The 14,523-nt window shown below is 42.2% G+C and overlaps 1 protein-coding gene across 1 annotated transcript in view; it reads right to left on the bottom strand.

Annotated features, from left to right (window-relative positions):
• LOC124137287 overlaps positions 1-14,523 on the bottom strand; it is a 127,228-nt gene that overhangs the window by 33,380 nt on the left and 79,325 nt on the right. The window contains exons 38-48 of the mRNA XM_048392883.1: positions 13,364-13,491; positions 12,667-12,863; positions 10,901-11,028; positions 10,043-10,162; positions 9,368-9,508; positions 8,308-8,391; positions 7,012-7,186; positions 4,502-4,744; positions 3,436-3,722; positions 2,750-2,881; positions 1,197-1,292 (exon numbers count right to left, since the gene is read on the bottom strand). Of these exons, the coding sequence (XP_048248840.1) occupies positions 1,197-1,292; positions 2,750-2,881; positions 3,436-3,722; positions 4,502-4,744; positions 7,012-7,186; positions 8,308-8,391; positions 9,368-9,508; positions 10,043-10,162; positions 10,901-11,028; positions 12,667-12,863; positions 13,364-13,491 (1,731 nt within the window). The remainder of the gene's footprint in view (positions 1-1,196; positions 1,293-2,749; positions 2,882-3,435; positions 3,723-4,501; positions 4,745-7,011; positions 7,187-8,307; positions 8,392-9,367; positions 9,509-10,042; positions 10,163-10,900; positions 11,029-12,666; positions 12,864-13,363; positions 13,492-14,523) is intronic.

Raw genomic sequence — 14,523 nt, 5'->3', positions numbered from 1 at the left:
CCAATCTGGGCAGTTTCTTTTTTTAATTTTTTAAACTTTTGTGTACCGTATTTTCTTGAGTATAGTGCACACCAATGTATAATGCGCACCCCCCTCTAGCGGATTCAATATCATGGAAAAAATCTTTTTGAATACCAAGCGCAGAAAAAAATTACAACGTACCCCTTTAGCGAAGTCCGGCAAACGAACGGGTGATGAGTAACTTATTCAGTACAAATTCGAAATTTGAGATTAAAAATTACATGATTAATTTGCGTACTTCAGTATGGATTTATTGACATGGTATTTCCGGTGTTACGTGCTCACGGTAATGTCTTTCCATGGAGGAAAAACATCAAAACTCATTAATTTGTGTATAATGCGCACCCCCTTCTACACAGCTGTGTTTTTTTGGAGAAAAAAGTGTGCACTATACTCAAGAAAATACGGTATGCACATTCCTATGAAACAAGAAAAACAAACTGGCCATATTCTGACATCAGCTGACCTATAACCACAGACCCATATAACATAGAGGCCTGTGCGATGACCAAAGTATTTAACATTTTGATCAAATCCTGATATTACCCTCCAAAGTTTCATTGAAACATCATTATTAAACTATGACTTAGTTTTGTTTGTTCATTGTTTAATGCCTCACTCAGCAATATTGAAGCCATATGACGGCAGTCTGTAAATAATCGAGTCTGGACGAGGCTATTCTGTGACTGACATCATGAGCATCGATCCACGCAATTAGGATACGATGACATGCATCAACCAAGTCAGCGAGTCTGACCACCCGATCTTACGACAAGCATAGTCGCCTTTTACGACAAGCATGGGTTGCTGAAGACCTATTCTTCCCTGTATTTTTACGGGTCCTATGACTTAGTGTCATAGGAAAGAAGGCACTTGTTGTTTGAAGTAACTTCTAAGTCTATGTTTCATGGTTGCATAATTTACACTCGTGAGTGATTATTGTTTTATGCCGTATCAGCAGTTTTACAGCTATTCACGGCAAACTCATACTGCTGACGGGGGTGAAATAGAGCAACTTTGTGCACAACAAACGTAAGGGTTCAAATTGTGTAATGTACACACAAACACTTAAGCAGACATCTAGAAGATAAAAAGTCCTACATAGTCTGTGACATAAGTCCATGTGGGAGAAGTCAGAAGTAGTATTGATGTAAGACACTGCTGCTGCTACTTACTGTTCACAAACACCATGAAGGAACACAGGGCCACGTTCCCCGCTGCGTCTCGAGCTTCACACACCACCATGTGGGACCCAGTTGAAAGTGCAACACCTTTGTAATATTGAAGGAAATTAAACAGACCTTGAACAATCTCATTAAACCAATACAAAAGCAGTTTGGAAATCTTAAGAGTTGACGCACTACAATCAACTTTTGATGAGCCATTACACAACTGTTATAAAATCCAGAAGACATCTACTTGATATGAAGCTTAAAATGAGTCAGTTCAATGACAATACTGAATAGTGACCTATTTCTGAGTTTCTGGTCATAACCTCGGCTTATACTACACATGTATACTTTCTATCAAATCTGTTCCTGTATCCTCTCCATCAATACATATTCATCTTCAAATGAGAAGATTTCTGTATTTTCATAGTGACATGGGCACTTGCTCAACACCTCAAAATATATGTACATAGGATATCTCCCATACTTCCCATCTCAGGACCTCAAGTTCTTGATGTTTTATCATCTGAAGCATTATTCTTTATCACTACCATATACCAAAGTTAGGTAGAATCTAGCCCACTAATTACTATCCATTCACGGCGTTGTGAAAAAACATACATAGCTGGACAGCTTCTAGACCATCTTCCCGAGGCAAGGGAGTTAACTGACTATAGAAGTCCAATCTCCACCCTTGCCGAACTAAGCTGGAATTTCAAGTGGCTAATATTACTAGTTACGTCACTTCTATGTCCCCCCTATTGACCAATCAGATTCCATCTCTCATATCACCTGCATTTGCTTCAAACAAAATGGCGGTGCCCAGTCTACACGATCTGGTCGATAATCAAGATCTATATAAAACGGGTCTGAACTCCCGGAGTACATCAAATCACTCAAGCACCTTGATTAAAACATGAACACATTTGGAACATGCCCAGTTGATGGTACACACGCTTTGCAAATCCTGCGATTGACTGAAATCTGCACGGCAGTCTCTATGTTGTTTTCAAACCGGATGTCCATTTTGTTACGCAATTTTGTTTGGAGTATGCACAGACTCGTTAGTCCAGCCAAAATGTAACTTTAGGTGGCAATGCAACAATACTTGTATGGTGGAGATGCATCAATACTTGTATGGTGGAGATGCATCGATACTTGTATGGTGGAGATGCAACAATACTTGTATGGTGGAGATGCATCAATACTTGTATGGTGGAGATGCATGAATACTTGTATTGTGGAGATGGATCAATACTTGTATGGTGGAGATGCATGAATACTTGTATGGTGGAGATGCATCAATACTTGTATTGTGGAGATGCATCGATACTTGTATGGTGGAGATGCATCAATACTTGTATGGTGGAGATGCATCAATACTTGTATGGTGGAGATGCATCAATACTTGTATGGTGGAGATGCATCAATACTTGTATGGTGGAGATACATCGATACTTGTATGGTGGAGATACATCGATACTTGTATGGTGGGGATGCATCGATACTTGTATGGTGGGGATGCATCAATACTTATTTGACCTGTTACAACAAAGTACCTGGTCTGTAGTTGGACATGTATGACTGGGCTCCACTGAATCGAGGGTCCTCCCAGTAAACCTGCACAGTTCCAGATGGGGCAGGCACAAACTGGTTCTCAGGACAAAATACCATCTTCACAGGAGAAGAATCTGTAGAAATCAAAAGAAATCAGACATAAATGAACTATCAGGGGTCATATGTTTACTTTGACAAGGATACTCATAAACTTATAATAAAAAACAATCTGGTTGACTGTCTCATTCAATCTTTACACAAAAAGCAGTTGGTCTGGCATTAATGATGTCGGTTGACTTGAATGAATCCTAAAGGGAACTTCTTTGTGTGAAACAAAATAAGGTCTGAAGTGATGAATGATTTCCGAGAGAAGTAACAAGCCAATCAAGTCTCATGAGAAATAACGAGATTTTTGCAGTATTGTATGTACCATATGATAAGGGGCTGTTTTTTTTTTTATATTTCGTGTTGTGGGGGCCTGAAAATTGCGAGAAAAAACAATATTGTTTCAGGAAATAACTGAATGAACCAAAAACTGAGTTGAACGTCACAAATTGTTCTTAAAAGAAAAAAAGTGTGTAGTCTTAAAGACATGTCTGTAACAAAAGTGCTATGTGTGAATGCTATTGCCAGATGATGAAACAAGCCAAATTAGTTGCATAGAACTGTCAAGTGGTATGGTGCTGACCTCTGATTGGAGTCCGACATGATGCATCGCCACTCGGACACAGCTTTGCCGTGGAGGGTCGGGCTATGAGGGTAGATCCACGCGTGTCAAGCTCCGTCCACCTCATCACTAACCCCGGTGAAAGTGCTGCCATTGGTCGACCGTCCAGCCCTGCTGCTTCAGATGCAAAGTCCAGATGTCGACTGTACAGGTTGACTTGTGACACACAGCCGTGGAAGGGCTCGGAGGAGTTTACAGGGGCAGTGGCAGAGGGCGGGGCCGGGTGGGCACCCACAGAGATCCACAGTCTGGAGAAACATTGCCCAATACACACACACACTTATAGTTACATAACATACAGACAACTTATCAATATTTGTGACCAACCATGAGAGTGAGTGAGTGAGTATGGTTTTACGCCGCTTTTAGCAATAGTCCAGCAATATCACGGCGGGGGACACCAGAAATGGGCTTCACACATTGTACCCATGTCGGGAATCGAACCCTGGTCTTCGGCGTGGCGAGCAAACGCTTTAACCACTAGGCTACCCGACCGCCCCTACGAACCATGATATAAGGGACCTTATGGGTGAAAAATCACATTTTGACTTTCATTATATTTTAAAACTGCAGTATCACTGGAACACAAAAATACAATTCACAAGCTTCAATTCATATTCATTACAGAGATACATGACATCACACATGGCAATTTTCACTGAAGTACGTCAACGTCAAATGTCTTTAGGACGTCATGAGGTCCCTTTTCTCCTGGTTGGTCACATATGTTGAACTAATCCCTGACCAGTTCTACTTTTTGCTTTGTCACAACCGACCTCATTATCAAATGTGACCTGTTCATAACGTGGAAATATCCATACCAAAGCGTTGTCAAAATCCATTGATATCTGTCAAAGTTATAAACCAATAGCCATGGCAGAAAGGCAGATAGAAGACAGACAATAAGATGTTTGAGAGGCAATCAATGTCCATTTAAAGAATACCATATACCTGACAATTTCTTTTTTTTAAATTATCTGTATAAAAACATAAATTAAAAAAGAGTCCTCCCTCCTCTGCAGCATACCTTGGTGGAAGGGGTTGTCCTGCAGCGTAGTCTGCCTGGCGACGGTGTCTGATGCTGTCCATGATGAGGCTGAGCTCACCCCGGGTGTTGTCCCAGGTGACGATGACCATGTGCCAGGTACCATCGTTGACAGAGATGATGTCTAAGAAGGGCAGGAGCATCTGGGTGTTGCCAAGGTAACTGTAGACTCCAACTTCACTGATGTAGAACAAGGGTCTTGTGGACGTCATTCCGCCTCCAGATCTACACATAAAATTATGACACCTCTCTAACTGTCCTAATTACAAAGTCTGTGGCAGCCACATTGTAAATCAAATCAACAAATTTGAGTCACTGTTGGTTACTAAGGATTATCAATTTGTCATCAGTTTAGCTCATGATGACGTGTTGTGAAGATCTGGATGAGGCTCGCTGACTTGGTTGATGCATGTCATTGTATCCCAATTACGTGGATCGATGCTCATGATATCAATCACCTGACTGTCCAGTCCAGACTCAGTTATTTACAGACCAACCTCAAATAGCTGGAATATTGCTGAATGCGGCGTTAAACAACAAACAAAACAAAACAAATGCTATGTCGTTTAGAGCAATGCTTTGTTTGTTGTTTAACAATGTAGCGAACAACGGTCAAGCTTTATCACAGTGACCGTAATACTTCAAGTCTATACAAGACAAACCGGTGATTGATAATATGAGCAATATTCCATGCCACAGGGGTAGATGATCATCAAGTCACCAAACCTTACCATCACCTCAATTTAGACACCTTTTACAAGCCTAGGTTACTGGTGACAATCATACCATAGAATCTTCACTGGCACACTGCTATGTCTCCATGAGACAACAAAACAAAGATACAAAGTGATTCATTCTTTGCAAATAATATTTTTTTTATTTCCTGTTTCTTTATTCTACATTTATTCTTTTATTGTAATAATGCTCCCTCTGGACACAGTTCGAAAACTGTTAAAAAAATAGAAGCCAGGTTACAATTCAACCAGATAAAAAGAGTACACTCATAGGGTCCATAATACCAAATTCTGAACCTGTTAACTGTTAATAACCTTGTGCAAAAGTGTAATATTCAGACACAAAATATTCACAAAAACACTTGAATTTGATACCATACAGAAAGCTTAAAAAATACTACTTTACGTCCAAGGACACAGCTAATATGTATGGGTATAAGAATCACTTCAATGTTTTGTCAAGTTGTCAACTCTTTGAAAAGCAGTGAACTGTGCAAACCGCATAAAATTAACTGAAAAAAATGTTTTCTTAATTATGCCTCGGTGATAAACTGAATGCAAATAAATGAAATGATGAGTGAGTGAGTGAGTTAGGTTTAACGCCGATTGAACTGTATTCCAGTGATATCACTGCTTGAAGAGTCTACAACATTTATCAACTTGTGTTGATATATTTGATATCAAAGAGCATAAGGGTGAGATTCTATTTATCATCCAAAATCATTCTTCTAAATTTTTCAGTTTGAAAACGGACATAACTTGTGTACAAAGTACAGGGGTGCGTTACAAAGTGCCAATCACTTGCAAGCAATGTACAGAGATTTGCCTTACATTGGTGCGCTAATATTCAGCTGCTTGCAAGCGCAACAATCGCACACTGGGGTTGCTTTGTTCTCAAACCAAAATGGCGGCTTAGTTTGACAGCTGGAGAAGAAATTCTTGACTGGATCTACTGGTAAATTGTCAAAGGCAGCTAACACTCCATCATCCTCAGTCTGCTCCAGATGTTCAAAGTAGTCATAAATGCATCGGCTAGTCATCGAGCCTGTTCTATTATTTTCATTAGGGCAAGGCAACCATGTGGTAGTTGCACCACCATTTTGGAAGCGTGTGCAAGCACTTCAAGTTGTTGCAGACACTAAAGAGAGCGATTAATTTGCTTACTCTAAGCGATTCGTGGCTTGCAACGCGCTTCAGATAACCAGTGGCAGAGATTAGTGATGTCATTTGATTGTGACATCATGATAACTGATGACATCACAATGGTCAGCAACTCATTTCATTTCATTGTAGTTTTATTAATCTCACTCTAGTGATATCTCCTGTGGAAGCCAGGTTTGGAGTGAGTGAGTGAGTGAGTGAGTGAGTGAGTGAGTGAGTGAGTGAGTGAGTGAGTGAGTGAGTGAGTGAGTGAGTGAGTGAGTGAGTGAGTGAGTGAGTTTTGTTTAAGGTCGCTTTTAACAGTATTCCAGTTATATCACGCCGTTAATGTGTGAGGAAAGCCTGAAGTGATACAGGTCTCAGACGTTTACCACTTCGGTGAAACCCATGAGCACTGGTATGGATGGTGCTGCCAAACCTAGAAACATAATCGGGGCAAACCGGGATTTAAACCCACAATCATAGGTTTCTGGCATGCCCAAGGGATGCAACTCTGCACAGCAAATCGCTGCACCTCAGACGACTGGGCCACCCGTGCCCCACCAGTTTTGGAACACAAGTGTATTAGTTTGATTATCAGTTATCATTATTACTCACATGTCCTCATAAAGACTGAAGAATGTTCCAAGGCCACCAACTTTGGAGTACTTGACCCACAGCGTGATGCTGAAGCCTCCGTTGTTGTCGTAGGTGATGGGGATGGAGTACGGGAGAGCAGCACTTCTGTGTGTCACGGACGGATTGAAACACATGTCGTAGTTTATGTCTGTGTCTGGAAGAACAGCCATGAGAGTGATTGCAATGCATTAAACATACTTTGAACAGTATGACATGACGACAGTTTGATTTGGTAGGAAAGCCAAAAAGATGCCAACTACATCAAAGTTCCATTTTATAATGTACATATAGCCCTGACAGACCACACATGGGTCATACCTGCCACAAACCTGGGATCTGATCCATGATCAGCGAATCCTGGCAACTAAGGGACATAACTCTGTACAGCAAATTGTGGCACCCTAGAGCATCTTGCTACTCCGCCTTGTATTTCATAGTCAGACAGTGAGTCTGTAACTCACAATAACTGCTCATTTTAATCTAGGGAAGTCGTAACTACACACTACATACAGTAAACTACGGTTTCAGCCAACTCAAAGTGACCAGTATATAAATGTAGTTTGTTATGTGCACATATACAGCATATATAATAGAATATGGACAGGACCAAAAAAAACAGTTTGTTATATCCGTCAGTTTGTTATGAGGGTGTTTGTTATAGATGTAGTTTACTGTAACTTCAAACCTTGACCAAGGAGCACCTTTCGGACATCACATTGGAATCAATCTCATTAAAATCTGATCTTAGTTCTCGCTATGCTAAACAAAGATCTGAGGACATCCCATTAAGGGTCACGTCAGAACGACCTTTCATCCAACCAATCAGATCATCGCTTACCAGATCATGAAAGTGACAGTCGGAATGTGTTTTCTAATCATGCAACCACGAAATATTTAACACGGGGTATTCTGAACGACGGTTACGGGTTTTCTGATTATATCCATACAATCTAGGCCATCTATAAGCCATTCCACAATGTTCTTCTTATCAGTTTTAATTTTTTTAATCAAAATACGTCAAAATATGTTTCGAAGTGTAGTCGCAAGTTTGAAACTAATGTCATAAAGCTTGAGAAAGCTAATGTCGATTCTTGTCAGTCATTTCATTGGTCGGTCAAAATTCGCAAATGGTCGTTCTGACGTGACCCGTTATGGATGATGGGATGTCCTCATACCTTTGTTTAGCGGTAGCGAAAACTAAGATCTGATTTTAATGAGATTGCATTGGAATGAGGCCCAGATGAGTTCCTACCCACAAGTATATTACAGTCTTACCTGTGTTACATGTAGGAGGCAGTTTCCCCACCGGACAGCGACAGAAGTATTGGTTCACACCATCCAGGCAGGTTGCAGGGGACACACAGGTATATTACAGTCTTACCTGTGTTACATGTAGGAGGCAGTTTCCCCACCGGACAGCGACAGAAGTATTGGTTCACACCATCCAGGCAGGTTGCAGGGGACACACAGGTATATTACAGTCTTACCTGTGTTACATGTAGGAGGCAGTTTCCCCACCGGACAGCGACAGAAGTATTGGTTCACACCATCCAGGCAGGTTGCAGGGGAAACACAGGTATATTACAGTCTTACCTGTGTTACATGTAGGAGGCAGTTTCCCCACCGGACAGCGACAGAAGTATTGGTTCACACCATCCAGGCAGGTTGCAGGGGACACACAGGTATATTACAGTCTTACCTGTGTTACATGTAGGAGGCAGTTTCCCCACCGGACAGCGACAGAAGTATTGGTTCACACCATCCAGGCAGGTTGCAGGGGAAACACAGGTATATTACAGTCTTACCTGTGTTACATGTAGGAGGCAGTTTCCCCACCGGACAGCGACAGAAGTATTGGTTCACACCATCCAGGCAGGTTGCAGGGGAAACACAGGTATATTACAGTCTTACCTGTGTTACATGTAGGAGGCAGTTTCCCCACCGGACAGCGACAGAAGTATTGGTTCACACCATCCAGGCAGGTTGCAGGGGACACACAGGTATATTACAGTCTTACCTGTGTTACATGTAGGAGGCAGTTTCCCCACCGGACAGCGACAGAAGTATTGGTTCACACCATCCAGGCAGGTTGCAGGGGAAACACAGGTATATTACAGTCTTACCTGTGTTACATGTAGGAGGCAGTTTCCCCACCGGACAGCGACAGAAGTATTAGTTCACACCATCCAGGCAGGTTGCAGGGGACACACAGGTATATTACAGTCTTACCTGTGTTACATGTAGGAGGCAGTTTCCCCACCGGACAGCGACAGAAGTATTGGTTCACACCATCCAGGCAGGTTGCAGGGGAAACACAGGTATATTACAGTCTTACCTGTGTTACATGTAGGAGGCAGTTTCCCCACCGGACAGCGACAGAAGTATTGGTTCACACCATCCAGGCAGGTTGCAGGGGACACACAGGGGTTAGCTGCACAGTCATTGGTGTTGGTCTCACACCGACTGCCCTCATACCCTACAAGCAACACTCTGTCATGACGACTCCAACAAGGAACATTGTCCTATGAGACTGGATATATACACATGATCTACTTTATTTTATCAAAAGCATTTATTTTATAGGTTTGCAAATAAGCTGTCTGAAAATTGTACATGTTACTTTGAAAATGAACATTTTAATTTCTGTTTCTATCAGAAATAACTAAACTTTAATATGTCAGTCATTTATCAAATTTCCATTGACAAATCTTGGATACATTTTACTAGGTTCACATATTGTCTGACCAAATTATTTTATGATTGTGGAATAAGAAAAATGATTGAAAAGAGTCTTTTTCCTTTGAGTTTGTAAACAAATGTAAGAAATAAAGTATTGATGTGAGATTGAATATTACTCAATGGCTTGTCATTCACACCAAGCACCAAATATGTTTTGTTACATTTCATTTCATCCCTAATGACTATAATTTTATGAGCAAACTCTAGAATTCTGAGTTTGCAATTTCATAAATATTTCATTTCTAACAAGCATGTGAATATGAATACAGACCTTGAACACAGGAACACGAGATTGTGCCTGCATCTGACCGAGAACAGGTGCCCCCATTCTCACAGAGACTTGCGTCACACTGAGGGATGATCAGCTTGTTACACGATGTGCCAGAGGTTTCTGTGATGGTATAGGGAGGATACAGATGGCATTTTGATAGCAATTTGAGTTCCATTACTGACATTTGGAATCTTAAGATATGGAAAGTCCACGACTTGTCAGGGTCGTCACAAGAGACAAATGAAGCTGTCACAATATACACAACCTTTATGTTCCCAAGGCTTGCATTTCCATAAACTACACTGACCACTGAATCCATTCCCGTGGTTCTCACAATCTTATATTACCCACCCTTGATTTTCATTAACAATTTACATTTTACAAAAAGTCAAAGATAAGGAAAAAGGAAATGGGTAAGGGAGGTGGACATGAAGACTTCCTTTCCATCAAAAAGAATTTTGAGGGCTTTCTTTTGTGTGTCAGTCAGTTTGTCAATGTTGATTGCAAACTCTATCGTAACCAATGGGACTTGCCACCATAATTGCTGATGTCGCCAACCCTACATTGTACAATGTCTGGTTTGTTGCTTGCATTCAGATTGGTCTGTTAGATAGAGCTGCGTAGCAAATCAAATCGGCTAAAGAAAATCAAGGGCGGGTAATTTGAGAATGAGGGAACCACGGGAATGGATCCAGGGGTTAGTGTAAGTTTACCGGGATGATAACTCTGGAGATACCGAGGATGCATTATACAAACCATCTCGTACAGTGTAGCTTAGGGCCCAGAAGATGAAAAGATAGTTGCTATATCAGAGACTCAGAATTAAAATGAAATGGCATGAAATGTAGATCAGCTTACCTGCTGGACACTGACAGGAGGCTGCTGTGCCGTTCTCAACACAGGCCGCAGCGTCAAGGCAGGGGTTGGCATCCCGACACAGGTCAAGGACAGTTTCACATCGATCACCATGAGTAAGATCTGAACACCTGTTGTGGAGAAAAGTCAAACTGTATAAATGGATTCCATTGAATGTGTGATATTGGTGTGACAGCCAGTATGTCTGCCAGGCTGGCTGATGTGGAACATAGGCAAGTTATGTTTACAGTGGATAAGATTTGGTTCAGCAGTAGGGGGGGTTGCACCATCAAGTAGAGGGGGTTACAAGGGGTTGCACCAGCAGGACTGGAAGGGGTTTACACCAGCAGGAGTAGAGGGGGTTGCACATGCAGGAGTAGAGGGGGTTACAAGGGGTTGCACCAGCAGGACTGGAAGGGGTTTACACCAGCAGGAGAAGAGGGGGTTTGCACCAGCAGGAGTGGAGGGGGTTACAAGGGGTTGCACCAGCAGGACTGGAAGGGGTTTACACCAGCAGGAGTAGAGGGGGTTGCACATGCAGGAGTAGAGGGGGTTACAAGGGGTTGCACCAGCAGGACTGGAAGGGGTTTACACCAGCAGGAGAAGAGGGGGTTTGCACCAGCAGGAGTGGAGGGGATTACAAGGGGTTGCACCAGCAGGACTGGAAGGGGTTTACACCAGTAGGACTAGAGGGGGTTGCACATGCAGGAGTAGAGGGGGTTACAAGGGGTTGCACCAGCAGGACTGGAAGGGGTTTACACCAGCAGGAGTAGAGGGGGTTGCACATGCAGGAGTGGAGGGGGTTACAAGGGGTTGCACCAGCAGGACTGGAAGGGGTTTACACCAGCAGGAGTAGAGGGGGTTGCACATGCAGGAGTAGAGGGGGTTACAAGGGGTTGCACCAGCAGGACTGGAAGGGGTTTACACCAGCAGGAGTAGAGGGGGTTGCACCAGCAGGAGTAGAGGGGGTGACAAGGGGTTGCACCAGCAGGACTGGAAGGGGTTTACACCAGCAGGAGTAGAGGGGGTTTGCACCAGCAGGAGTGGAGGGGGTTACAAGGGGTTGCACCAGCAGGACTGGAAGGGGTTTGCACCAGCAGGAGTAGAGGGGGTTGCACCAGCAGGAGTAGAGGGGGTTGCACTAGCAGGAGTAGAGGGGGTTGCACCAGCAGGAGTAGAGGAGTTACAGCAGATTACACCATCCTGGCAGCAATAGCTCAGCTTCATCAGCAATATCTTAGTTGGGCATGACACTTGTATTACAAGAAAAATGCCCAATTAACTGAAGACACACCCACTCCATCTCATTTCATTAACTGGTATAATCAAAATAATCAAATTAAGACCTTAACTGAATTTTACCTCAAAGTTTAGGTTCAATTCACCTCATGAAATCCCTTGACAATTTAAGTATAATCATTGGCCTTAAAGATGAATTTGCTCTTATCAATATTCTAAAAGGCAACAATACAGAAACTTAACACAACAGTACCAGTATAACCTCTCCTGTTGTTCCAGCTAGGTGTTGAATCTAGAACCATGTTGACATAGTGGAAGCAGGTTCACATCCAAAGCTTAATGTTATCTATGCCAGCCTTGATTCCTTAAGTGTGGGAGAATGAAATTGTGCCTATTCATGAATACGTGTCAGGATTGGGGATTTAGGTTTGGTGTTCCATGGTTTAAAAGACTCCCCTGCATCACAGGATACACATGGAGACTTAGCGGTGTGGTGGGAGTACTCCAGTGGCATGGAGTGGGGGTGGTACCTGCAGTAGATGTCATTGAAGAGGCTGCTGCAAGGCGCTGCATTATCACAGGTGTTGTTCATTGCGCACTGGTCAACGAGCATCTCACAGTCCTTGCCTGTCCATCCTCTTGGGCAGATACATGTATAGTCGTTGATGCCGTCTATGCACGTCCCAGACTGCTGACATGGGGCACTGACACAGTCATCAATGTTCATCTGTTTCAAAACATGCCAAGCAGAGAGAGAAATGATCAAATAATATGTTGGTAATGTTGCAGTCAGAGATATCACATTCTACAAGCATAGTGCTGATAAGGAAGAGAAATTATGGATGTCAACTTCTTTATTATAAAGAACACAGCAATTCAGAGTATTTACTTACTCCTTCATCAGAATGTGTGTTGATGTATTTATCATCAAAGTGTTGATGTATTTATATTCCTGCAGGTGAATCTGTGGATGTTCAGATGAAGCAGGGTGCTTCACGGTACATGAACAAATCTAACATCAAATCAGTGAAAACATAATTTTCTTTATTACTTACAACAATATCTACAAAACTTCATTTATTGTATGACAAATTGACATGGCATAAATTTATATATTGTTCCCATTCAAATTTCCCATCTGGGACTATTGTCTCTATAAATTCATTTTACAGACTAACTGCAATGTCTATGTATGGTATGGGGAAATGGAAGCATGTGGATTCTTACCGAGCAGTTTGCATCTGTGTATCCCGGCTTACAGAAACAGGTGTAGCTGTTGATTCCATCAACACAACTATTCATGCCAGTTGGGTCACAAAACACACACTCATCCATGTTTTCAGCACAGGTATCACCTGGAAAACAATGGTAAACTGTTAGGCTTAAAAAATTAAAAATTGTTTCTCAGGCAATGACTTTTGAAAATATAGTGCAGGCAGGTGGTGTTTTTTTGTTGTTGTTGCTTGTTCAAATTTGTATGTTATGTGTACCATCAACCTGGGAAAGGATTCCCTTAATAAAGAAGCACACAAACTCTTTTTGCCGCTATGACCATAACACGAGATGCACAGTAAAGCAAGGGAAGTTACTGCATTCTATATTGGATTGTATTGTTCTTTAAGTATAAGGATTATTTTTTATTTTGGGGGGAAAATGGAAATGAAAACGAAATGTGTGGCAGACTTTATGATGATGCGGGCGGTGCTTGAGAACCAAGACCATTATTATTTTTAACCTTAACAAAGAACATCTTCCTGAAGCAATGAATGATGACACTCTTTCCTCCTTCATCACTCTATGTTCCTATGATATTGAGATCTGGCACACGAAGGTGGTCCATGTGTCACTTTTATTCTATTATATCACTATTGCCTGTAAATAATTGATTCATGAGGTGCTGGGGACCTATTCTGACATCAGGGTGACAAGCATGAGGTACTGGGGACCTATTCTGACATCAGGGTGACAAGCATGAGATCCTGGGGACCTATTCTGACCATGGGGTGACAAGCATAAGGAACTTGGGACCTATTCTGACATCAGGGTGACAAGCATGAGGTGCTGGGGACCTATTCTGACCATGGGGTGACAAGCATGAGGTGCTGGGGACCTATTCTGACATCAGGGTGACAAGCATGAGGTGCTGGGGACCTATTCTGACATCAGGGTGACAAGCATGAGGTACTTGGGAACAATATTCTGACATTAGGGTGACAAGCATGAGGTACTTGGGAACAATATTCTGACATTAGGGTGACAAGCATGAGGTACTTGGGAACAATATTCTGACCATGGGAGGACAATCGCATCCAATAGCTCTTAAAATCACTTTGGTAATTCCACAATATCATCAACAATTATTGTTCTGGGGAAAATGGTTAAGATAT

Source organism: Haliotis rufescens, unplaced genomic scaffold (assembly GCF_023055435.1).
Source record: "Haliotis rufescens isolate VD_foot unplaced genomic scaffold, xgHalRufe1.0.p SCAF_11, whole genome shotgun sequence".
In the NCBI taxonomy this organism is placed as follows: domain Eukaryota; kingdom Metazoa; phylum Mollusca; class Gastropoda; order Lepetellida; family Haliotidae; genus Haliotis; species Haliotis rufescens.
The sequence above is the reverse complement of the archived record's forward strand: the minus strand, read 5'-3'. Positions and strand labels throughout refer to the sequence as shown.